This window comes from Simochromis diagramma, unplaced genomic scaffold (genome assembly GCF_900408965.1).
Source record: "Simochromis diagramma unplaced genomic scaffold, fSimDia1.1 OVJJ01000348.1, whole genome shotgun sequence".
Lineage (NCBI taxonomy): Eukaryota > Metazoa > Chordata > Actinopteri > Cichliformes > Cichlidae > Simochromis > Simochromis diagramma.
This window is the reverse complement of record NW_024386755.1, coordinates 419845-446079: the sequence shown is the minus strand read 5'-3', so window position 1 is coordinate 446079 and position 26235 is coordinate 419845. Positions and strand designations below refer to the sequence as shown.

The 26235-nt window shown below is 43.3% G+C and overlaps 4 protein-coding genes across 8 annotated transcripts in view; 2 read left to right on the top strand and 2 right to left on the bottom strand.

Annotated features, from left to right (window-relative positions):
- The window catches only part of LOC120728982 (inositol-tetrakisphosphate 1-kinase-like), a 6781-nt gene extending 4523 nt beyond the window's left edge, over nucleotides 1–2258 (top strand). For all 4 annotated transcript variants that reach the window (XM_040024298.1, XM_040024317.1, XM_040024308.1 and 1 more), the window contains one exon: nucleotides 40–2258. In XM_040024298.1, coding sequence (XP_039880232.1) covers nucleotides 40–179 — 140 coding nt within the window. In that variant the 3' untranslated portion in view covers nucleotides 180–2258. The remainder of the gene's footprint in view (nucleotides 1–39) is intronic.
- LOC120728976 (vicilin-like seed storage protein At2g18540) lies at nucleotides 333–7181 on the bottom strand. Its single transcript, XM_040024276.1, has 6 exons — nucleotides 6671–7181; nucleotides 4430–4470; nucleotides 4256–4325; nucleotides 4077–4142; nucleotides 2890–3938; nucleotides 333–2119 (listed from the first exon to the last, which is right to left on the bottom strand). Exons 1-6 carry the CDS (start codon nucleotides 6714–6716, stop codon nucleotides 2051–2053), a joined length of 1341 nt encoding a protein of 446 aa, XP_039880210.1. The 5' UTR covers nucleotides 6717–7181; the 3' UTR covers nucleotides 333–2050.
- si:dkey-260j18.2 (uncharacterized protein LOC325231 homolog) lies at nucleotides 6207–26235 on the top strand. 2 transcript variants are annotated; one of them, XM_040024234.1, is made up of 7 exons: nucleotides 6207–6217; nucleotides 15408–15413; nucleotides 19055–19447; nucleotides 19789–19942; nucleotides 20061–20139; nucleotides 22519–22746; nucleotides 22950–26235. In XM_040024234.1, the coding sequence occupies exons 4-7, from the start codon at nucleotides 19789–19791 to the stop codon at nucleotides 24445–24447; spliced, it is 1959 nt and encodes a 652-aa protein (XP_039880168.1). In that variant the 5' UTR covers nucleotides 6207–6217; nucleotides 15408–15413; nucleotides 19055–19447; the 3' UTR covers nucleotides 24448–26235. The 2 variants fall into 2 exon arrangements, with proteins under 2 accessions (XP_039880168.1, XP_039880160.1); XM_040024226.1 differs by lacking the exons at nucleotides 6207–6217; nucleotides 15408–15413 and having other exon boundaries at nucleotides 18800–19447.
- sars2 (seryl-tRNA synthetase 2, mitochondrial) lies at nucleotides 7303–18538 on the bottom strand. Its single transcript, XM_040024262.1, has 16 exons — nucleotides 18212–18538; nucleotides 17429–17524; nucleotides 17252–17281; nucleotides 16980–17120; nucleotides 16823–16877; nucleotides 16653–16716; nucleotides 16411–16516; nucleotides 13281–13328; nucleotides 12585–12693; nucleotides 12211–12256; nucleotides 12045–12132; nucleotides 11818–11930; nucleotides 10011–10104; nucleotides 9738–9830; nucleotides 9584–9649; nucleotides 7303–7713 (listed from the first exon to the last, which is right to left on the bottom strand). Exons 1-16 carry the CDS (start codon nucleotides 18515–18517, stop codon nucleotides 7573–7575), a joined length of 1596 nt encoding a protein of 531 aa, XP_039880196.1. The 5' UTR covers nucleotides 18518–18538; the 3' UTR covers nucleotides 7303–7572.

Here is a 26235-nt window from a genome sequence, read left to right as displayed (position 1 = left end):
AGACACTGTCGTTTTCTGATGCGCTCTTTTCTCTGCTAGGCTACGAGGGCATGCCTCAGTTTTTCTCCTCTCTGCTCAGCCACATCCAGTCAGTGTTGGACAAACACGCCGCTGCTGGTTCGCACACTACAGGTGGTTCCTCTGAGGAAACAGTGGGTGTTTGTCACCCCAGGAGTTGATCACGGATTGGTTTCATCAAAAGGATAAGCAAAACTTGATCCCGAACTTTATCCTCTTCAAAACACACTAATTACTTTGACCTGCTAATTGTCTCAGCTCTGTTAAGGTCAACAAACAAGCAAAAAAAAAAAAAAAAAGGCAACCTACAGTACTTGAGTATACTTTTCTGTTTATTGATTGACAGGTAGCATAGAAGAAGATACAGCAGGCACAAAATACAGCACTCTGATTGGCCAGTAATATTACAAATGCCTTTTTTAATCACTTTTTTCCATATTGTGTCATATGTCCTCTATGCTGAGCGCGTCACCTCCCCACAGACGTTTCCTGCAGTGATCCTGCTGGTTTGTGAGATTCATTTTGTATTTCTATAGAAAAAGGAACTACAGTACATTCATGTTGATTAACCTTTGAGCGAACAAGCATCTCCTCTTTGGAATAGATTGCTATAACATCGTCAGTGTTGATTCATAACGTGTATTATTACCACGTGTTTACACAAGTTGACCGTCGGCTCGGCCAGTGTTCAAATACATAAACGTATCGTAAATCTCGGCCTTGTAGAAAAAAAGAGAAATATTTGTATACAAGTACCACATGATGCACTTTGATTACATATTAAAATACATTAAATAATTCAGTATTTGGCTAATTATTGCATTCGCGTGTGCTCTAGTCTATACTGTGTTATTGCACTAAGTGGGCCTCCAGTAGCAACCCTGTTAATCCTGCACTAAGTGCATATCTGCCCAGTGTCCTCTTGGGGGCGGTGTTGCTTCATATTTCCCATGACCTTGGCTTACAGACCACATATCTGATATTTACACAAATGACATGACAGCCATTAAAACTGGGATGTAACACTACCTAGTATTTATCGACGTTATTGTCGGTGTCACTGTTACCAAAAAGACAACAAATGGCTTTAGTGTTTCCTCTCCTCCTTCCTTCAGCTCCTCCTTGGCTTGTTAAGATAAGAGTGCAAAGCTGGCTGAGAAACCTGAGGTGACACTTTTAGACCTTGTAAGCTGTAAGTACATCACCTCCTTCTGCCACACGATCAACCAGGCAAAAGACAAACTTAACGTGTGATGTACATGCAAGTGTGTGTTTCGCTCGTGTCACCCCGGTTCGTCGCAAACAGTCTGGCTGTAACAGTGCGTGCGCCAAATGAAACAAACAATCTTCATTTCTACTTAAGTCGCCAAAGAAATTAAGAGGAGATAACGACTTCCTCCTGGGTACAAATATCAGCAGTATCGTTAACAGTCGGAACAGCAGGGTACACACAGTTATCAGTTATTGCACAAAATATACTGTATATTAAAATACACTAACTACTTATAATAGGGAAACTGTATTTTTTTTTCCTGAAACAAGAACACGCCATCAAAGATGAAACCTTCAGAGTAAAAGAAGCGCTGATTGCTATGATCGTGACTCTTCGTGGCTGACAATCTGCAATCAAACTAACATCTGAATGAAAGTGCTGAAATGCTATTGCATCTATCACCTGTCTACCTCACGCACGTTATTTACAGATACTCGAGAAGACAGGGGCAACGGTGATGAGCACAAGCTTTCAGATTCTCTGGGAAAACTACGTCTTTTTCTTCAACACAAAAACACATCCAAATGACCAAAAGAGAAGAAAAAAAAGAGTATTCTTTTTCCCTCCAGGCAATCTAAAAGCAGAAATGAACCAACAGTACCGGGTATGTACACTTTGCACTAATGTCCATTTACAGATTCCTCTGAGTGTTGAAGGGATTTGAAGGCTGTTAAATGGAAACTGTGTGAGCCGAATGTGTGACTGTGAATGCAACAAAGGGGTTTTGTCATTCTGCTGTGCGTGTGGGTTATGGGTATCTTATCCTCTGCGAAGTTCCCTCAGCTCTGCAGCCACTTTGCGCAGCTCTGCTTCAATCTCCAGCAGCTCCTGCAGATTAAAAAACAGTTGCACAAGCCTGGAATCAGTGCATTTGTAATTTGAACAGACAAGCTAAGAGAAAGCATATTTTTCAACTATCCCAAACCACTGTCAATGTAACAAGAGACCCCCCCCCCCCAAAAAAAACCCCAAAAACCCCCCAAAAAAAACAAAAAACAAAACATGCAATAATAAATGTTCCATTTAATGGAGTCTGGTCAAATTAAATTGACTTGTATACACCGACTATATACCAAGCATATTTACCTTAATGATTAATTGTTTGAATAAATGAACCACTGATTTTATATATTTCAGTTGCATTTCACTCGGACGTTTTGGTCTTAATGCTTCATGTTTGATTTTGAAAGTGTAAAATCTTTTACTTTGTGATATACTGAATATTACAGTAACATACATTGTGATTTATCACCTTTTTTTTAACCGCATGTAATGTCCTCAGATTTAAACTTTGTCAGTATTTGTTTTAGCCAATTAAAAAAAGTTATCTTACTTCAGTTATTTATTTATTTATTTATGTGATTAAAAGTGAGATTATCAAGGTTGCCAGGTCACATGACCCCTTTTGGTTCTGGTATTCCCAGAGAATTTTAATTTATTTAATAAAATGTCGTTATTTGGCGTCCCTCTATCAATACTACATCACCAAGGATGATATCGTGATTCTATGGGTTCCAATAACTACCAAGTAACTACAGTATAATTACAATGTAATCTGTAGTTAAGCCTGAATGTACCCATTAATTGTTCTAACTTACTTCTCCTTCATCTTCTTCATCCTCCTCTTCACCCTCATTGTCTTCCTCCTCCTGCTGCCCCTCCTCATCCTCCCTGACATATTCATCCTCATCTTCCTCGTCCTCCCCGTTTCCATCCTCCTCCTCCTCACCCTTGTACCGCTCCCGCTCAAACTGCCGTGTAGCCTCATCGCTCGCTTTCTCCATTACTCTCTTCTGCTGGGGCTCCTTCACCTCCACCTCCTTTGCTGCCTCTTCCTTCTTAAATCCAGTCTCTGTTTTCTCAGAGTCGGGCTCTTTGTCTCCTTCCTCGCCCTCCTCCTTCTTCTTCTCACTGTCCTCCTTCTTCTCTTCCCCCGTCTTTTGGTCCTCGTCTTCCTCTTTCTCCCTGCCCTGCACCTCCTGCTGTTCCTCCTCCTGCACCCGTTTCATCTTCCTGACGAGTTCATCCAGCTCCTCTTGCTTCTCCTTTCTCTCCCTCTCCTGCTCTGGCTTGCCCTTGCTGTCCTGCTCCTTGAGCAGCTCCTTCAACTCTTTTTCCACCTTCTCTTTCTCCACCATCAGTTCCACCTCATTCTTCCTCCTCTCCTCGAGCCTCTGCTTCTCCAAGTCCTCCACCATTTCCTCCTTCTTTTCTTTGTCCTGCTGCTCCTTCTTCTTGTCCTCCACCTTGTCCTTGTGCTCCGTCCCAGCACCTTTCTGGATCTCCCTCTCCTTCACCGCCTCATACCTCTTCTTTTTAAGCTCCTTCAGCAGCTCTTTGAGCTCTTCGTCATTTCTCTCCTCCTTGCCTTTCTTGGCAAGCTCTTCGGCAAGCAGCTCCTCGAGCTCCTTGGCTCGTTCCTCCTCGTCATCCCTCTCTCTGTCTTCAATGCGTGGCTCCTCCATCACCTTCTCCTTGGTGTCATCATCCTCTGTTTTGTCTTCTTCCTCTCCCTCTGTCTCCTTTGCGAGGTTGCTCAGATCTCTCTCGTCCTCGCCCGTCTCCTCGATGTCATTCTCATCCTTCTCATCATTGGCCAGATTGTACTCGTACCGCTGCCGTTCATCATCATGCTCCTTATCTCTCTCTGAAAAATGGAAACAGTCAGTGTGACATAAAAAAAGACAACAAATATAAGTGCCCATGTTTTATGGGGTTTTTTTAGTTGTTTTTTTTAATATCTTAAAAACAACATCAGACTGAGGCAGTGTGAATTTATGTGTACCATCATCAGCCAGTTTCTGCAGCTCCCTGAGAAGACCCTGATGCCTGTGCACCTCATCAAGTTCATCTGCAAAAAACAATTAGACACAAGCGAGCCTAATCACCGTGTAATCAAACCGCACACACCAAACCCTGCATGACACCATCTGATCTCTTAAGAACAGCTAATTGGTTACCTACCTGCTAGCTGTGGGCCACAATCATGCGGTGACCCATCTTCATTCAGTGTCTCCTGAATAATACATTCAACCTAATGGTACAATACACACACACACACACACATATTTTACAGTTGAGTAATTAAAAAGCAGCAGACTGATGGATGAAATTCAAAAATAAAGTCTTGTTCCTCACCTTTGCATCATTAAGGGGTGAGATTACTGGCCGGCTTCCCACTGAAACACAAACACAGACAGAGACGCAGAGTGAACACGGTGAGGCACGGAGGGACAATTGGACTAAAAATCAATGTAATCAGCAGTTTTCTATCAGTAAAAGGAGCTGAAACCTTGCACCACAGATGAAGTAGTTTGTTTACTTTCCAACCGTTTGCTCTGTGCGAGCGTAGGTGGAGCTGTTCCCTTGTTAATGTGCTTAACTCCCAGTCCCCCCTTCTCTCTCGCACTCCAGGATACAGTCGTTCCCAGAAGCTTTAGCTCACAAGGTCGTTTTCCACCCGGGTTAAATCAGTCACCAATACCACACAAGCCAGCCAGTCATTAAAGGCACACTAAGCTGCTCTGCTGGTGCCTTTTCCTCACGGTGATACACTGCATCTAGCGAGGACCAAGAATCCATGTTCATCCTGCAGCCTGCAACCCTCTCCTTCATTATTGCGCGCCGGGAGCGAGGACTGTTTGAAGTGTGAGACGTGATGCTGCTCAGTTCCAGCAGCTTTATTCACTCTTTGTTTACAAATGTCATCGCACATGTTAACTTTACTTTACAAGATTGTTTTTTGTTTTTTTTAGTGGTACTTCGCCATCACAATTATGAAGAAAATCATGCATAAATAAAGGTAAATATCATCAAGTCTGGGCCCCTGACATAAAAAGGGTAAAATAAATAAGTTTTTAACTGTCATAATATTTTTGACTGACTTAAAATGCCTAATGAGCGTGTACTTCTATTAGCATGAAGTGCATTTTTCTTCCAAAACCACCACTGCCAAGCATACCACACTAACAGTGCCACCCAAAATACACAAAGGAGAATTTCTCTAAGGAAGTTTCTAAGGAATTACTCACATCTACAAAAAAATATATATCTCTGAGTCACATAATGGAAATCAACAGTTGTTTTGTTTTCTTAGTGTTTCTCATCAGCTTATTTATTAAAACCACTTCACTTTGATTGTGTCTATCAACTAACAACAACGGTTTTGTTTGAAAGACTCCATAAAGGTTCACTTCATCAAACATGACTTCAAATGTTATGTATTCACAAATAATTATAAATAATAAAAGACACTGAGGAAAATTAAAGCTCTGACTTTTATCTGGGCTCTGTGGGATCGCAGCTCGCAGCCCGATCAGTGCAGGATCAATACGGGACCAGCTGATACCACTGGTGCCCCCTCGCAGACACGTGAGCTGCCTACAGTTTGGCCTTTTAACAGTCTGCATGTCCATGTGATGACGAAGTGTGTGCGTGCAAGCTGGGACACCCCAGCGCCATAATCATCACCGTGATCTGGCTTTATTTCGGCTTGTCCGCTCAGAAATGAATACATCACGTGTCCAAGTCAAATTAGTGGAGTACACGAGCTGCTCAACAAGCCCCCAAATGTCTGTCTGCATCAGGAATAGGTGCATTTATTATGGGGGGGTTGAAGGATGCGCAATATGGAGTGTTGGCTTTGACAGATGTGGAGCGGCAGTTGCATTATGCAGTATTTTATATCCATTTTAATGTAATAATAGATTTGGTTGTATAGTGTTAGGGTGGGGTTATTGCCCTCACACACTGCGACACAACTCTAACCCACAGCTTGTAGTATCCTCTATAGGTTACTGACAGAGCTGTGCGCCCCTGCAGACACGCGTGTGTGTGTGAAGCACACTCCCCCCAGGTTATAATTGATTACGCTGGCTCTCGCAGCGGCTGGCGCGTGCAGCTGAGCATCACGCGCACGTGTGCGCTGTTCCGCTCACCTGCGCGCGGAGCTTTTTCCATTTGGATTAGTAGCGGACAAAGCCGGGAGTCCCTAAACACTGAAATACTCCTCTGTGTGTGAAATGTGTCTACGGGCAGAAGCAGCATCGCCCCACAGGCACACAAACACAAAGGTGGGCGCACAACAAATTATGTAACAACGCTCCTGTTTAGCCTATTAGTCTTAAACCCCTGCGGATTCCGCCATTAGGTTAGCATAAAGCGCCAGTCTGCGCCACAAAGTAGCGCTAAAACGCGTTTATTGTGTGTGTTTCTATCACAAAGCCGGCTCCATGGCGGTAAAAAGAGTAGCTGAGGTAGTAGCGTGTAAAGAACTGGGTCGTCTTCGGCTTAGCTTGCCAATTTTTTGCCGCCACTTCACACTAAAAGCGCCCTGCATGCACACAGTGTGTGTGTTTAATGGATGTGATGAATGCTTACCTCCGACGGCAGCCCAGAGAAACACCGCGGTTATCAGAATTCCCATAGGATCCGGGAAGTGAGGCTCCTGCAGGAGATAACCTTGAAATAACGGGCTGGATCTTCTTCACACACCCGCCGAGCGAGGTGGAGCCGAGCCGCGGAGCACAGTCCTCTGTGTGTGTGTGTGTGTGTGTGGTGTCAGGTGACCGATTAAAGCCCAGACCGGTGCCAGAGAATCAGGTTGACGTCCTGTACTTAGCAAAAATATTTGCGCATCAACTCTGATAACAGTAGGGGCATGCAGCTCTCCTTGGAGTCAAGTGAAAATAAATTAACTTAAACTGCGCTCTGTTTAAACCCCAGCCAACAAGCTCTTCAATGACACTATTAGGATAACACTTTGATTGCAGGCTCCCTGTAGGCTCCATCACCTCCTCTAGCTGCTGCTCAATTATTTTAGCAGATCACTTTGAAACAGCTGGTAATGTAAGGCACATTAACAGGTCTGTATGTCACCTTTGGGAGTTATTAAATATCCAACTGCAAGCTCCCTCCTTCAAAGGCACATAGTGTGTTTTTGTTGTAGAGCTAATCCATCTACAAGGTCTATATATGCAGCCCCCTGAAAAAAAAAACCCAAAGTAACGATATTGGAGATATACACACTTTTTATTGCTTTTTTCTTATTGTTCCTCTAATTATCCAGACAAAAGACACCAGTTTCATTACATTAGACAAAGGAATGAATCTATTTACAGTGGTCTTCTTTCAAACACGGACAAACTTAATTCACTCTCAACGTTTTTTATGTCTTTTGAGGGACATGGTCAATCAACCAATCCACTTGCATTTAATAAACAAACAGTTATTTATTTATGTAGACAATGGCTTCTGTTTAGAGTGTTGAACTTGTGTTAGTGTCATCTAATTTTAGGAGCCGGCCTTGGTGGTGGGTAGCGCTGATTGGGTCCAATGTATTTCAGTGGAGTGTACTTTGGCTTCTCAATCACTTCCAGACTCAAGTAAGGCTGCAGGGCTCGGGGAACACGTATTGTTCCCTCCTGGTGAGAGAACGTAAGGAAGTATAGTCTTAGTTTCAAAACTTCTTGAAAACATATGAGAAAAAAAGAGCTAAACTTTATCAATTCCTGTGAAAAACTAAATACACCCTCACTACTTCTATAAGAATTAACAGCCAGTTGGTGTTATTCAAATGCACTTAATTAATTGATTATCATTGAGTGTGAGTACCTTTACAAAAAGCAGAACTTTGGGACTTTGCTGGTCTGGAGCATTCAGGTGTGTGTTAACACGTGCTACAACCTTCCTAAGAGTGGACATCCCAGCAAATTTACCTCAAAGGTTGGCTGTGCAATGCTCCGAGAAGTTTAATGGTTAAAGTTCATGATGGCACAATTATACAAGTACGGATTGTTTGGAAGTGTTGAAAGGAGAAAGCCTCTGATGTAGAAACAGAGCATGGCAGCATGAGTTAGGTTTGAAAAGCTTCAAGATTTCAAGAACAAGTCCTCTGTGAAAACGTAAAACCACGCACAGCCTATCAGCACCAACACAACGATCCAAACACAGCAGCAAATCAAAAGAACGGCTGAAAACGAAAAAAGAAAAAAAAAATCAACCTGCTACAACGGCGAAAATGTTTAGCTCAGGTATATGCGATGTCAAGGTATTCATCTTTTACTACAGTCTAGATCAGTGGTCTTAAACTTAAAATATCTGTGGGCCACTTCTGTCATCTCGTGTGAGGGACACTTTAGTGTTCAAGTAGTACAAAAAAAAAAAAAAAAAAAAAAAATCACGAAAACACCCACAAATATTTCCAAAAATGTCGTGTTTTGTTTGTTTTTTGAAATTTCACATTTTGTATAACAAGACAAAACTGCTAAAGTGAGCACAATTATTGTTCTCACTCTTAACTAACTGAAGCCTTTCACTGAACTACCAAATGAACAAACTGGCCAGACACGTGCCAGCACTTCTGCTATAATTTTGTTTGTATTTACCAAAATAAAAATGCAGACCTAAGTGTACACATTCGTTTTGGACTACGAGTGAAAATTGTTTTCTTTACAAATAACTCTCTCACTGAACTAACACACCCAATCCCTCATCACGTTTGTACTCTCTGCTCATATTGCCTTCATATTAAGTCATTTTTTCCTTTTTAAAGAACTTATTGTAGCATTGCACTCAACAACAAACAAATCCTCCCTAACAAAAAAGTAACTTCACGTCAATATAAAGTAGGGGTGATGTGGGCCGCTAGTTTGAGACCCCTGGTATAGAGCCTGAACGTGACAGCTCAGTGGGTTTTAGAAAAAATTTAAAGATCCTTGATCTTGAAGTTCACCTGTACCATTCAACCTCAACCTGACTCGGTTGCCGTTTCCACTGCTGCAGTGAGACTTGCCTTTTACAACTTCTAACCCTTCTGTGGCTCTGTGTGCTGATTCAGAATTACAAAACAAATTATTCTTTGCAAACACAAACTGTCTTGTGGCACATAGAGTCACCAGCTTTCTTTACACTCAGTAAAGAAGTTGTCTCTCTCCCAGCAGCCTCAACTTTCCTTTGTTGTTCCACTGTGGCGTGTGCACGGGGCGCATTACTGCAGACAGCTGCTGTAACTAGGTCGAGTAAAATTTATTTAGAACCTCACGTGTATGTGCAAAGTCCCAGAAAAAAATGTTTGGAAGGCTAGGATGTGAGTTTGACAGAAGTGATTTAGAGAAACATGAATCACAACAGTCACAACACCACAAATATTACACATTATACACTGTGTTAGGTAGATGAGCTGACGTTTTATTATGAGAAACATGAGGGGAATATACTACAGAACTGTCTTTCATAATAATGTGGGGGAAAAAAACTAATGTGGGGGGGAAAAAAATGCTGCTGGTGTCTTACTTTGGTTTGGTGCGTCTCTAGGATGGCGATTACTGTTCGGGGGATTGCACACGCTGTGGCGTTCACCTAGGATGAGGAAGAAAACATAGATTACGGAGGTGGTATATCTAACCAGCAGCAATATACAGCAGTGCAGCATCATCTGCAGTCTTACTGTGTGGGCGTACTGCAGACTGCCGTCCTCTCTCTCATACAGGATGTTGAGGCGTCTACTCTGGTAGTCTGTGCAGTTGGACGCACTGGAAACCTGAGATACAGAGGATATAAAATGAGCAGCAATTATAAAAACCAGTCCATAAATTTATTCATGCAGGAGTGGTGTGAGTCGCTATTGACTGTACAAACTGAAAGCTTCTTGATTAGAAATAGAAATGAGGTAACTGGAAGTAAGTAGGTAAATGGGTAATATTTATATAACAGGGCTGACCTCTCCATAGCTGTTTCTCCCAGGCATCCAGGCTTCAATGTCATACTTTCTGTGTGCCGGAGGGCCAAGTTCCTCTGTCGGCATGTCTAGCACTCTGAAGAAGAAAATAGTCACAGGTAAGGGTCAGATCTCAACATGTGAGGGATGTGTAAAGTGAAAGTAGTGCTGCATTTTCTGTAGACATTGGGTGACTTGAGCTTTAAATCTACTTTTTTTCTGTTTCACTTCAAATTCAAGACAGAACAGGGTTCAACCAAACTCACTGCTTTATGACTACATGGGATTGTCAGCCTGTCAATGAGCAATTTAGAAGCATTTCTCCCCAGACTCGACCCCTTGGATATAAAAAGTCATCATTCTATCCTTTTAGACACATGTGTACCGTTGAAACGCAGCTCACCTGTTCATATTTGAATGGCCAAAAATGTGACAGACAAATCCTAATCAGGTCACTTTCCAGTCGAAGTTGAAGGTTTGTTTTGGGGTTTTTTTGCTTTTGTTTTTTTCAGAAGTACTGAAATTATTCCAAGCTTTACCGAGAAGAGGAGGGACGAGGTCATAATGTCACCAGTCACCAACACATGTGACCTGGTTCTAGCCATACATGTCCTTTCCACAACATTACCTCCACCATGTTTTACAGATGATGTGTTATGCTTCTGATCATGAGCCATTTCTCTCCTCCTCCATACTTTTCTTAAACACCATTTTGGTTTCATTTGTCCACTGATTTTTTTTTTCAGAACTGTTGAGGCTCTTTCAAATGATTTCTGGCAAAGCTGGCCAGTGCAATCCTTCTTTTAAAGGATGTACCAGTTTCTTATATCTGATAGGTTTCTTTTGGTTTTACAGCCTAATGGACTTTTCCACTTTCAATGGAAAAATCTCAATTTCTTTGGACCTCATATTGAGATTTCCAGTGAACTAATGGAATAATAAGGGCGCAAACCTCACCTGGCCAAGAAAACTAAACACTACCACGCTAATAATGGCCAGAAAACCTTTATGGCCCCAATATGTTCATTGTGTTGCGCACTGAATTTGACATCACATCCTGTCTTGCTTCAGCCAGTCATGCACATCTTGATCTTTGTAACGTAGCCAGCTGTGCCATGGCCACTGCAGCCGAGCTGAAGAGACTAGTGTAGGATCTTGTTAGTCTATACTGCCATTTTAATGATATACCAGTACAGAAGCTCAGAGACACACGGATATACAGACGTTGGAACAGAAAGCCTGAGTTTGTAGTGGGAAAAAACAAAAAACACTGGACAAATTGTTGGCTTCTGTTTTTGAGTTCTTCTCCTCCTATATCAGCACTTATGTGGCAATATTGTCTGAGTGGCGACACCTAGTGTTCAGAAAAATACTGCAGCGTCTTAATGTTGGATATAAATACAAGTGACTGTGAGATGACGTTGTGGAACAAAGCAACCATTGTAGTGGGTATACAGAGCCACAGAAACACAGAAAACAGTGTTTACACATCAACACTAAAAATACCTTTACACTTAATATTTTATATCTTTGGTCTTTTGTTATTATGCTCAGCTTTCCATCTTTCCTCACTACACAAAACTATTTCTTACAACCAGTGCAAGCATTCTCTGAGAGAAAACGGGGAGGAACATCGACATTTTGCATTTCAGAATATTTCCACAATGTACAAAACTATCATTTTGTCCGAGCTGAGGACACAGCTGAGGAGACAGTAAGACTGTGTGAGACAGTAAGACTGTGTGTGTGTGTGTGTGTGTGTGTGTGTGTGTGTGTGTGTGTGTGTGTGTGTGTGTGTGTGTGTGCTGACCTGTAGTGCAGTTCTAGCGCAGAAAACATCTCTTTTTGCAGACTGACAAACTCCTGCAGCAGCTGCGAGCTTTCTTCTCCTGTCTCATCTGCCGTCACTCCAAACATCTCCACCTGCACAGACGCACATAGAAGCAAGCAGCCGCACAAGCAAATAACCACTTACATTATCATTGGTTTGTCCATGTACAGCAAATGTACACATTAAACTTCTGTGTGGCTTCTGACCTTATTGAAATGATGAACTCTGTAGAGCCCCCATGTCTCTCTGCCTGTGTCGGTCTCCGCTCTGTAGCACGTGCTGCTGCACACCGTCCTGCACACAGACACGACAGCATCGCATTACATGTAATTATTCCATATATCTCAAAGTAAGAGGTGGGGTGTACCTCACCTGACAGGAAGGTCCTTCCAGTTCACTGCATGATCCATGAAATAGCCTGAGGGAAGAGATACAAATGGATGCATCCAGTTTACACATTACCACCCCTCTCCAGATTAAAGAAACGCAACTAAACATACAGAGATCCACGAGAGCTTTTCTTTACTGAAACCTGACTACTGATAAGTTGATGGACAGCAAGACACACGACATCTCAATTCAGCAATCGATCGAATGCAGGATTGCTGTTGGGACTAAGCAAACTTCTCTCAGTTACTACACTCGATAGCTGTAGGCTTACTAAACAATACAACACACTGTTGCTGTATTGATACACAACCAACTGGTTATTTGAAACTGTGAGGAAATGGACAAAGAAGCTTTACCTGCCACCCCAACCTCTCCAGTTCCAGCCAGGTTGAGGTCTGGGAAACGTGCAGGGTCCAGTGAGTAGACTTGTGAGCTGTGGGCATTGGGCTGCATCCCACAACCCTCCTGGAGGTGGGTCAAATCAGAGAGCAGAGTGAGATTATCTGTGGCTGTGCCCAGTTACTTCAACGAAAATTTATATATAACTGCAAAACAATTCATTTAGAATCATTTAAATTAAAATTGTTTTAAAAATGAGCTGAAAAATGAGATTAATGCAGATGTGCTAGCACCAAAAGTGAGTCAATCCCCAAAGACTCCCATGTAAAAATGCTCAACTTTGCTACAGATATGAATATGTTTATGGCCTGGTTTTGAAAAATGGTTTTCATCTCTATGGCTAATTACAAAGGTTATGACAAGGTAGCCATGTGAATGTATCTGACTCAGTCATTTTCATTTTATTAAGGCTTTAAGTTGGGGGATTAGCCACTTTGAGTGACAGGTGAGCGCCTACTCAGCAGCAAAAATGAGCTCCTAAACTGTGCTTATATCTGGCAAACAATAAACTCAAATTAAAGCCTTAAAATGAGGCTGAAAGACAAGACTACACAGAATAGTGAGTGTCTTGATGGATGAGGCCATCCTTTATGTATAGTGTATGACAAAAGTATTTTATTGTGACTTTAGAAACCATGAGCTTTGGTACTCACAAACACTGCACCCTTCAGCATATCAGGCACAACCATGGGAATGAAGCCCTGTAGGAGTCAAAGGAGGAATCCATGTTTGGCATGTCTAGATATTATATATATATATAGTAGGGGTGCAACGATATTCGTATCGATATTGAACCGTTCGATACAGTGCTTTCGGTTCGGTACGCATATGTATCGAACAATACAACATTTGTAATTTATTTTATCAACTTTCCTTCTGACGATGCTGTCTGTGTGGAGCGCTCAGTGAATCTGCGTTCGACTACTCCGCCTAGGCTGCACTGTCGAGCGCAGAGCCACTGAGCGCTCCACACAGACAGCATAGTCAGAAGGAAGAGCGCAGGGCAAGCTAGCGAGACAGAAGTTAAGCTCTCCTTGCAACATGGCAAATTGAACCTCTCCCACCCTCATTCAGATCTGGCGTTTGGAATTATTTTGGTTTTCATGTGACATATGACCCTGAAGGTAAGCGCGTCATGGACTAAAGTAAAACAGTATGTTGGATGTGCCACGCAATGCTCAATTACATGGGTGGGAGCTAGTGTGTTAGCGCAGTTAGCTCGTTAACGTGTTGGCCGTCTAGCCCCACGCAGGATAGCTCGTTAACGGAGGTTTGCCATGTTGTGGCATTAACGTCATTTCAACGAGATTAACGCTGACAGCACTAGTGGGAACACAACGAATATGACTGCACATTTACGCCGACATCATCCTAGTGCAAAGACAAGTGGAAGCCGACAAAAACAACAAGCATGCTACAAACTTTACCCGAGTCATTTAGACAGCCGTTAGCACATGATTCTCCTTATGGGGACCTGATATGTTTAATATTGTGGCGAGCTCAGACAATGAGGAGACGGAGGTATCGTTTGGTCTTGCTTCCCGTGAGCTAGCACAGCCGTTTATTGACATCTGCAGAAGAACACTGCTGCTAGCTAACTGCTCAGTGCGGCAACCACACAGCAACAACAACACACAGAGCGCCCTCTGACCCCGGAAGGACACACCGTCGCAGCGAGAAGGCGTCACCCGTCACTATGGCAACATAAACAAAACATAACTGTACAAACAGAACCCTGAACAGCCCTGACCCGCTACATAGCCCCCACCTAAGGGGTCAGTCGTCCCCGACGACCCCATTACCCCACACAAAGTCCTGCAAATGTCCAGCTGCCTTCTTTTGGCGCACCGGCCGGTCACAACCGGCGGGGGAAAAGTCACTCGGGTCAGAACATGGGGTGCCACCATCATCCCACTTCTGACACCAATGTGGCGAGCTCAGACAACGAGGAGACGGAGGTGTCGTTTGGTCTTGCTTCCCGTGAGCTAGCCAGGGAGCACAGCCGTTTATTGACATCTGCAGAAGAACACTGCCGCTAGCTAACTGCTCAGCGCGGCAACCGCACAGCAACAACAACAACAACACACAGGGCGCCCTCTGACCCCGGAAGGACACACCGTCGCAGCGAGAGGGCGTCACCCGTCACTATGGCAATATAAACAAAACATAACTGTACAAACAGAACCCCAAACAGCCCTGACCCGCTACAATATCCTGCTGAGAATATAGCTCAGAAGAAGCGTATAGTATAGCTTTTATTTTGGAAAGAGCCATTTCTCTGTAATAAACTCTCTTTTCCAAAGATGAGTGATTCCTCAATCAGATACAGGTGTTACCGCGCCAGATCCGCGGCCCCGAACCGTAGTAAGGAAACCTCTGGCAGTTACTTGAAGGTTCCGTAACTGACTCGTAGCCGGCAACAGCTTACTATACAGGTCAACTCCGCTAGCAAAAAGATCGAAGGAGGCGTAGGAAACTGCTTCACCGAACTTTATTTCTTCTCTAAGGCACGAACACCGCGTACAGTGGGCTGAAACAGTGTCCTCACAGCGAGCATCGCCGACACAACTCTGGCTGTCGAGGGAGTTATTATATTCCTTTTATTTATTTTCTTTTCGTCTCTTCTGTAGCTAACCGTTACTTTTTCCCCTTCTCCGCTCTCTCTCTTCACACACACACACGCACCAGGCAGTCCCGCTACACACATCCCGAATACATTTCCCATCAGGCTTCATCCTTAAAGGGCCATGCCTGTAACACAGGGCTTGCAAAATCGCTAGCCCGATGTCCCGGGGCTAGCGATTTTTCCAGTCGGGTTACCAAAATCTATCTCTGCCCTGCCCGTTGGGCTATTGTAGGAAGGAAAAATATATGTCAATGCTTTTGCATTCTTTCGGAAATGTAGCTGGGTAATTATGTCATTGGCATCGGTGAGCCACTGTCAATATGTGACATATTGAAATCGCGTTTGAATTTGCACTTGTTTTTTGCTTTCACTTTGCAAATGTCCAGGTGCCTTCTTTTGGCGCACCGGCTGGTCACGACCGGCGGGGGAAAAGTCACTCGGGTCAGAACATGGGGTGCCACCATCATCCCACTTCTGACACCAATGTGGCGAGCTCAGACAACGAGGAGACGGAGGTGTCGTTTGGTCTTGCTTCCCGTGAGCTAGCCAGGGAGCACAGCCGTTTATTGACATCTGCAGAAGAACACTGCCGCTAGCTAACTGCTCAGCGCGGCAACCGCACAGCAACAACAACAACAACACACAGGGCGCCCTCTGACCCCGGAAGGACACACCGTCGCAGCGAGAGGGCGTCACCCGTCACTATGGCAACATAAACAAAACATAACTGTACAAACAGAACCCCGAACAGCCCTGACCCGCTATAATATGCTGCTGAGAATATAGCCCAGAAGAAGTGTATAGTATAACTTTTATTTTGGAAAGAGCCATTTCTCTGTAATAAACTCTCTTTTCCAAAGATGAGTGATTCCTCAATCAGATTATTTATTTTTTAAAATTACTTTTGTTTCAGCAACATTAAATTTAAAAACTGTACTTTTGAGTTAAAATATATATTTATAATTTTAATAAATGACAAATTAAAAAGGCATGAACATTTTTTGTATCGAAAAAATATCGAACCGTGACACCAAAGTATCGAACCGAACCGAACCGTGAATTTTGTGTATCGTTGCACCCCTAATATATAGATATAATAATACACACTACTAACATTAATTATCCGGGGATCACATCAAATGACCAAACACACATACCTGTCGCTGTAGCGTGTCAAGGGCAAAGTTCTGGAGTGCAGCTTGAAGTCTGGCCCCGGCTCCTCGAAGATAGTAGGACCTGTGGCCTGAGACATGAGCTAGATGCCTGCAGCAGTGGACAGAGGAAATGTGAATAGCGCAGTTTATTTAAATTAAAGTAGCTTGTACTGTATATTAGACAGTGTTATAGTGAACATACAGTACAGTGAAGGACTGTAAACAACAACCAGAGTCATCTTCACCTCTGCCTGATGAGTCCTAACTCTTCCCCCAGCTCTACATGTCCTTTGGGCTTAAAGTCAAACTCTGTACCAGAAACACACACAAACGTTTGTGTCAGCATTCATTAAAAAAAAAAATTAGGTAATCAATTTAAAGTTTAGAAATCTGCACTTCTCATCTCATTAGTCACCTGGTTTCTGTCCCACGAGCTCCACCACTCTCGCCTGGTTCTCATCTCCTATTGGCTGGAAAGAGCAAGAGAAACTTATGCTTAGTGACTTGAGCTTCACAGTAAATCTCTCCCAAGCAGCTCAGGACAAAGTAGTGTGTGCATAGTGTATCCTGACCACATCAGGGTGTGTAGTGTTGGGCAGCCTGAGTGCTCGGCCATAGTGTTCCTCATCCAGCTCGGTCTCTTTGTGGTACAGATGATTGAGTCTATTGCGGATCTCTCTGCCCTTCTGAAGAGCTTGGTTGTACTCTGGAAACTAAAGAATAGAAAAGAGCAAAGACTCAGAAGTGGTGCCACATGAGCTTTATTATAGGTCAAAAACACAGGGGAGTAGGAAGGTTGACTGATTCAGTAACAAAAGAGACAAGGTTCTGAAGTGAAACTTACATTGGCGAGGGCTTTCTTGTCCTCCTTTGTCTGTGAGGAAAAGATCAGTTAGGTCACAGAAATCTACTCTCTGACAACAAAAAAACCTCAAAGCAGAGTAAATGATGACGCAAACCTCGATAGAAACTGAAGTTCATTCTGGTTATAATGTTTAGAGCTGTAATAACTATTTCTCACCACTAGTGCTCTGACTATATCACTGATGCGCCGCTTCTCTTCCTCCAGCTCAGAGATTTCTGTCTTTACTGCCTGGAGCTCCTGCCACACACACACCTAAAAGGTAGACAATCAGGATGATCGAGTCAAAAGCAAGCACATTAGACAACAGTGATATTAAGCAGGTGTACATATGTAAAAACACTGAGAACCGATCAGTCAAATTTAACACAGTCGATCTAATTTTAAACAACTGCTTTGTTTTTTGTTTCCCAGATGATTTCATGGTAGGATATCTTACTTACAGTCACAAGTATTCAGACCAAAGACGTCACTTTTTATTATGGTAAGTAGAAAAAGTGTAGTTTTAAGGTCAGTCAGCATGACTAGACATTTTTGTCAATTTTTAGATCCAGGCTAGATTTGCAGTGCCCTCCATAATGTTAGGGGAAAAGACTGTTTTTTTTCTGCCTCTGTACACCACCACCACCACAGTGGATTGCAAATCAGGGAATCAAGATGCAATTTAAGTGCAGACTTTCAGCTTTAATTCTCAGGGTTATAAAAGATTTTGTATGAAATCTTTACACATCTATGTATCAGTGGGAGTTTGTGGCATCACACGTTTGGAGCGAATCATGTCCCAGTTACATTTTAAGCAAATGCATGTGGAGGCTTATTGTAAAAACAGATTTTCAGTGAAGCGATAACACCCAGAAAAACTTTAGAAAATAGTGACATAGGATAAAATTATGGTGTTTTAATGCCACAAACAGTACTTAATTAGTAACTAAAACCGCTTACAATTTTCCTCACATCGTCCCCTCGCAGGTCCCCTTTCCTGCTCTCTACATTAGCTATGACTTTGTCAGTCTCCTCACACACAGCTCTCATGTCCAGCTCAGGCTTGTCACTGTAGCCTTCACGGACATGCTCGTACAAACGACTCCGGACTCCATGCGACAAGCGATGCGGGACAAATACATTTACGCTATGCACTGGACACTGTCTGGCTACCGGCTTTAGCACAGCAGCTGCAAAAACCCCAACTTTAGCGACCATGCCGATGCAGGTCGCCATGTTTGTCTCTTTAGCTGAGGATGCGTTCATGGAGGTATAGGAACAATCAACGCCGTATTCTGTTTAGGCTCTTGCTCAACTGAAGTTTCTCGTGGTTATCAATGTGTCCCGAACATTTGAGGCAATGTTTGTGTATTTCATTATTATTTTCATTGTTATTATTATTACTATTTTTGATTTATGATAAATTTATATTTTTAGGTGTCAGTTTAACTAGGTAGCGCTATTTCTGGCTGTTAAAAAGTCCGTATCTTCCATGAATGCAGCATGAATACGGAAACCAGTGTTACCGCAGCTAGAAACCAAATAAATTTTTGTAAACAATTAAATTTGGAAGAGAGAGAGAAACAAGTAGTTATTTAACGCAACTTTTGTCACAGAGGAGGAGCAGGATTTATTTTTTTTAAATCCAGTAACAGGAAACGGCTCATCCTCCCCAAACAATCGTCACGGGGCAAAGGTCAGCCAATCAGATGAACGGAAGTTTACCGTTGCGGTAATCCGGTTCAGAGACGACAAGTGCGGCCGACAGGAGCTGAACTCAGTCACAATTTTCAGCTCCGTGAGCCCTAAAAGCTGCAGTTATTACCGGCTAACCACCGAGCTGAGCGTCTGTGTACACTGCCATGGTGGACTGATGTGTGTAACGACGAGACGCGTTTGCACAGGAGGAGATTTTTTTTTCTTTTTTTAAGCTAGTTTGTACCTCCAGTTGGTGATGGTGTACACAGGGCTGGATGAGTAGCCTGACGAGCAACGAGTAGCCTGACGCCTCTTCACCGCAGGCCGGGACAAGCGTTTCAGCTGAGTCCGGAGGACCAAGACAACCAAATGCTTCCAAGTTTTTGACAATAAACGAGGTACTTGGATACAGTCGGTCTGCTCCAAACTGCCTCACCAGTTCCTGCTGAAAGTGAGACCCAACCAGCTTTCACGGTGGAAACGAGAAGAAGAGCAAAGGTAAATGAAAGCTAAAAAAAAATCCCCCATCACAGCCTCTATGAGCAGTGTGCTTTGGAATTTTTAAAACTCCACCTTTTATGGCAAGTATCGTACATGTGATATTAAAATCAACGAGTTTCTTAACATGCACTGTATTGCAATGCTCTCATAATGTTTGGCTAGGAAAGCATACCTTTTTCTGCCAGTGATTTGGAGGTAGGTGCTATCTGGGCCATGTGTCCACAGTCTCTGGGTATAATGATGGTCCTTGGATGCATAAAGATCAGCCTGTTCTGTGTTTGCTGATGTTAAATGCATAATGCATGTGTATAATTCTCTGCTTGTGTCCACACCTTCAGATGAATGCTGTGCGGGGGGGCACAGTCACCTGGCGTCCCCAGCCGTGGCAGGACGGAGACGGGGGCGGAGGGGAGCCTCTGTCAGACAGCGACTCAGAGGAGGAGGACTTCCCCGATGACAGCACCACCCCGCTGGGGGACTACATAACTCATGGTGGGACATTAGAAAATGACAAGGCTGGGGTTTCTCTATTCCTGCACTACATTGAGCTGATCTTACCTTCTGTTCCCACTCTCTCATTCCTTCCACCTCTTTCTTCTCTGTCTTTCAGGACTGAAGCAACTCCTGGATGCTCAGCAGCTGTGTGATGTTACCCTCCTTGTTGAAGGAAAGAAGTTCATGTGTCACAGGTATGATTGCCATATGTTACAGGGTATGGAGATGCAAGGGTCTAATTCCCTGACCATAAGTAATTGTTGACAATATTGGGAATAAATAAGCATGTTTATGCATGTTTTCCTGTGTTGGAGCCCTGACTTTGGTGAACAGGACCCTATCTCAGATGATAAAACCTATATAATATCCTTCATATCTTAAGTCTGAAGTACAGTTTGCCTCCACAGCATGACTTCTCTTCTCCACCTCTGACGTACTGAGTGTGTAGGCTCATTCATAAAACGGTAGAACAGCAATGTGCATCTCGGCCACTGTATTCAAGGTGATGATGCAACATGGTGGTTTCCACAAACCAGTGCCTGCCCCTGTGTATTTACAATGGAGTAATTCTAAGTTTTTGTAGTAATTACACACTATCAATATGTAATTATGAGAGCAATATCAGAGGAACGTTGTCTTCACAGTGTAGTGTACCACTGCACATGGTTGAAATGACAATAAAGCCACTTGACTATTCCTTTTTCCCTTTTTTCTTTAGTAAACTCAAAAACATGACTTGAAGAGCTTTGAACACTGAAAGACTGCAAAATTGATTTTCTAGCACTGACAAATAAATGTCCCTTTTATTTATACGCTCTGGTCCTTAGGTTTTTAGACAGTGTTATAGTTTTTGTCATTTTACCTTTGTATGCCACCACAGTGGATTTTAAATCAAACCATCAGTAAATAATTTACTTGGAGTGCAGACATTTAGCTTTAGTTGGAAAATTAAGGAGCAGTACAAGGTGAGACCTGTTCTCTGCCATTTTGTAACAATTTTCAGTAGTTTTCAGAGGTTCAGAGGAATTGAGATGAGATGCCTGACATTTAGAACCCATGGATGTCACCAAATGTTGTGTTTCCTCCAGTGAGGTGTTTGTTTTTGGGCCTCTCTGTATTCAGTTTTGTATTTAGTAACTAAATAGCTGCTCTGTTGAGTTAGGATCAAGTGACTGACTTGGACATTGAACAATTTCACATTTTTCTTGCCTTAAGAAACTCTTGGGTTGTCTTTTTGCTTTGGGTCATTATCTATTTGTAGTTCGAAGCTTTGTCCATTCATGCTTGCAGAATTTGTCTGAATCTGAGAAGGGAGTGTAGCTCTGTGCTCATCGTGATAGCTTTCTGGATTTGGATTGACACATATTTGAAACTTTGTATTAAAGTGAACAGCTACAGCTCTTTTATCGCCTTAATTTGCTGTGGAATAGCAAGAGAACCAGCCTCTGAAAAAGAGAGCTATGAGCAGGTCTAGATTATTGTGATTTTATATAATGATGCAAGTGACTTTGAAAGAGTGTGCATTGGTGCTCATCTACTGATGAGCTGAGAAGAGCCTTTTACTAAGGCAGCTCATCTGGCACACTAGAAAAAGAGACAAAAGTCACATCTGCATTATGTTTGAAATTCCAGTGTGATTCACAGCAGTGTCATTTCCCAATGTTTTTGTGCTTTCCAAAGCTATCACAACCACCATTGCCTCAAGGGCAGAAGAAGATAAAAAGCCACATGTTATAATGTGTAGTTCTGCATGAAAATTTCCCGTCAGTCAGCTGCATGCATTTGTTAGCACTGATACCCGTGGTTTAGAGTGATATGTAAGAGAAGACAGGGCAGCTTGTCCTTCGGGAAAATGGTCTGCTTGGAAGAATAGTTATTGCAGTAGGGTTGAAGTGCAGAAACTCGCCATTAAAAGACGTGCAATGGAAACTTCAGTGTTACAAAAACTGTAAAGGCACAGGTTTAGGAGTGGAGTATAGGAACTTACCAGATGAGTCATCCTTTGCTATATTCTGAATAAGAGCACCAGTGTGTGTGATGAAAAGAAAGAAAACAGTTCAAGCCTGAAATTTTTAAAGCTCTGTAATGCTTTTGGGAGGTATTTGTCCTGTTAGATCGGGGATGTCAAACTCATTTTACACCGTGGGCCACATACAACTGACTTTAAGCTTGAGTGGGCTGGACCAGAAACTCCCCTTTCAGTCAGTGGACAGAAGTGTAAATACAGTTTAATCCCTGAGATATCGCAACGTAAAAAAAAATAAGAGTAATTTCAAATGTATGTCTCTGTTTTTCTACATGTTTCTATAGGCACTGTGACTGTTTGTGCTAATATAAGATTACATAAAATTACAGACTGTCTTGTAATTATGCAACATGAAAGTTTCAGTTTTGTTAAGGAATTTATTTATTTTTTGTGTGCATCTATGGATCCATTGTATAAAACCTAAATTTGTACAGTAACAGGAAGTTTTCTTGTTTATTTGTTACATTTTGTTGTGGTTCACTTTAATGTCTCACCCATCTACTTCTTCTTTTCTTTTGACTCTCCCTCGACTTCTCTTTGCCATCAGAGTCCTTTTAGCAGCCGTGAGTCCGTACTTTCGGGCCATGTTCACCAGCCCGCTGGTGGAGTCTCGCCTCACAGAGATCCGGCTTGAGGAAGTGACGCCATCTGTCATGGAAACCATCATCCAGTTTGTGTACACTGGGGAGGCTGGGCTCTCTCTGGATACAGCTGAGGATCTGTTTGTGGCTGCCAACCGGCTTCAGGTCATGCCCCTCCAGGACCTGTGCTCCAGGTAAAGTTAATATCCTCAGTAATTAGATGTTACAGTTCAAGTGGCTACGTTTTTACTTTGACTTTAGATTGTAATTAAAATAAAACCTATTCTGTTTTCTAGATGAAGATGGCAATTAAATCATCTTGTGTCATTCCCTTTTTCTCTTCTTCTGTTTTTCTTTGACATTTTTCTGCTTTTTTTTCTCACTTTAAATGCTTCAGGTTTCTTTTTGAGCACCTCTCAGTGGACAACTGCCTGGGGATGTACTCTCTGGCTCGCTCTCACCATGACCAGCTCCTGCTGCGTGCCTCCCTGCGACTGGTAGCCCAGCACTTTCCCCGGGTGGCCCGCCAGAAAGACTTCCTCCTGCTCGACCACGGCACCTTAGGCAGTCTTCTGAGCTCCGACCGTCTGGGCGTGGACTCGGAGGCGGAGGTATATGATGCGGCACGCCGCTGGGCAGAGCACCAGCCTTTGGATCGCTACGCTCACATGCCGGCGCTGCTTCACCACCTGCGCCCCGGGCTGTTGTCCCAGGAAGAGAGCCGAAGACTGAGCCAAGAACTGGGGCCAGCAGCAGCAGGAGAAGGCCTCGGCGGGCCTCTCAGACCACGAGAGGGAATGTTTGAGAAAAAGATTGTCTGTGTGGACCTGACGCCTCGGGAAGATGAGTATTTAGCTGCAAGAGACTACACGGTGGACTGCTTTGATCCTCGGACAGGGAAGTGGGAGAAGCTAGCACCACTCGGCTCACTTGTCAGTCCTGGCTGCACAGCTGTGGGCGACAGGCTTTTTGTAGCTGGTGGGATCCTGCGGACCGGCTCTGTGTCTGCAGCCGTGCATGAATACGATGCTGTGTTGGACCGCTGGATAGAGCAGCCTTCGATGGTCCAGCCCCGGGCCATGCTAGGCCTCCTTGGATGTGGAGAGTCACTCTATGCTTTGGGTGGCAGCAACCGCTCAGCTCTCCTGGACTCCAGTGAGACTCTGGACCTGACCACACTTCAGTGGAGTCCTGGGCCTCGGCTACCGCTCCCCCTGCGCGCCTTTGCCTGTGCAGCACTACGTGGAAGACTTTACCTCCTGGGTGGAACCACACTTGAACAGAACCGAGCTGTGGTCCACTCAGGCGTGCTTATTTATCACACCCTGACAGACTGCTGGACACGTGTGGCACTAGATTCAGGTGCCACCTGCCTCGCTGGAGGAGTAGCAGTGCGAGGTGGAGTGTGCGCCATTGGGGGATACATGAGGGATACCACCAAGTTCCTGGATGGTAACTACACCAACCTGGAGACTTTGGACGCTACAGGCCGTGTGCTGTTTTTCAGAGAAGGCAGAGGGTCAGGGGTGGAGAGGGAGGTGACTGGGGGAGGGGTGCTGGTCAGCGCAGAGCAGCGAGGGGGAGCGGGTGGCGGAAGTGACCGAGCTCCAAGCCCCGTCGTTTTTCCGGGGTTGCCTCGGCGGATTGCAGCAGGGGGTGTGGCCAGGTGGAAAAGACGGATTTATGTGCTGGGAGGGGAAAACGGCTCGCGCTTTTACGACAGCGTGTACTGTTGGAAACCCGGCTGGCGCAGCTGGGTTCAGAGACGGGAAAAACTTCCGGGAGATACCGGAGGCGTGAGCCAGTTTGGGTGCACCACTCTAAAATTCCCTAAAAAACACATCCTGTCCAGACTCAGACTAGCCAAAGAAAACTGCAAGAAGCCCTCTGACTAGCTGAGCAGGAAGCAGTGAGACTGAAGTGAGGGTCATAGACACAGATTTACTCCAAGGAGAATCAGCTCCTCCATGGCTTCTTGAAATGTTGAATTTTAAAATGAAGTCACGTGGAAAATAGCATTTTATACTATCTGAGTTCAGCCACCAAGCAGGCCTAGAATAGACCGGATCATCTGAAAGTGTCACAGATACATCAGTAGTCAAACAGGCAGTAGGTAGAGGCAGAAACTGGGGAAAAGTCAGGCAACGTGCACCTGAATGTAACTGAATCCACTGTTTGTCCTCTATAACCCAGAAAAGGGCCTTCACTTGATTGAAGTGTGATGTTATTTTAAGCTTTTTTTTGCTGTTGTAATAACTCTAAATTTGTGGATTTTCTTTGGACGCATCTAGTTTAGACACAAGGATACTGGCACATTCCTGTTCACTTTATTTCCCTAAATCTTTTTTATTGCTCTCCTGATCTCAGCCTGCAAAAGCCCTTTGATACTGCAATTTACAGCACACAAAACCTGACTGGATGGGAAATGTATTGTAGAAAGTTTTAGAATAACTGTATTTATAGAGCATCTTTGGAAAAAAAATCAAGAAATAATGGGTGTTGAAAGAAAGAAAGAGAAGAAATGAGCCCATAAATCATTGAGGTGATTGTAAAATAGATAATGGACTTTCTATAGCCTTTGTAGTGTTGCATTCCTGAAGACAGGAATACAGAAAGTAATGTAATGTAAGAAGAGCATGGATATGAGTTTCTAAGTTTTCTGTGAGTTGAAAGGATTTTTGATGGTGCGAGAAACAAGAGTGAAGAACAGACTGGACCTGGTAAACAATGTTTGATGTCAAAGATGGCACGCACACATCTGGGAGTCATTTCAATAAATTGTGTGTGGAGGATTTCAGAGCAGCCATTGTCTCAGCCATGTCTGACACTTTTCTAATTAAGATGCAAAATGAAGGTTTTTGTTGTTTTCACAGATTCATTTTGATCCCAGGTTACAAAACTACAATAAACAGCTTTTCTAATGGCTCCAGCCCCCCCCCCCCCCCCCCCTTTTTTTTTTTTTTTTTTTTTTTAGATCAACAATATCAGGAAATTTGTGGTTGATAAAACTTTGAATAACAAGCTGATATGTTTCTTTTTTCATCTGACATAAATCATTTGGCACTGATATCTGTGAAAGCCATGGTACTTGCCGGGATGCCAATATTAGTCAACAAGGCCATTACAGCAATGAAAGGCCAATTCACCTTGTTTTTTTTTTTATGAGTTCTGATAACTTATTATATGATAACTTATTTATTGTAGATATCTTAATTCTAATCATTTACGGCTATTTAAGTTCATTGTTTTTAATTTATTACATATTCCCTATCGTGGCCCTGCTGTATTATCTTAACAACCTCCACATGTGAGCATGATTGGGATAAATATTCTAGACAAAGAGTGTGTTACCTAACAGAAGTGAATTTCCTGGTAATTCTGACTAATACGTTTTAAAAAAAAGTTGTATATTCGTCTGACACCCCAATGTTATCCTTTACACTAAGCTTTGAGCAACCCTTCAAGTCACTCCCTGTATGAACCTAGACTCTTTTAGCTCCGCCCACTTTACGCCAGCTTTCTTCTGACTGGCTGCCCAGAATAGGAATAGGAAAACAAAAACAAAACAAGACGTGAAGTTCTGGTCACATTGTAACCAGTACATGTATGCCAGAAAGTAATGAAGAGAACAATATGTCCCCTTTAAAAGTGTTTTGGTTAGAAAACACTCGAGTGGGAGAAAC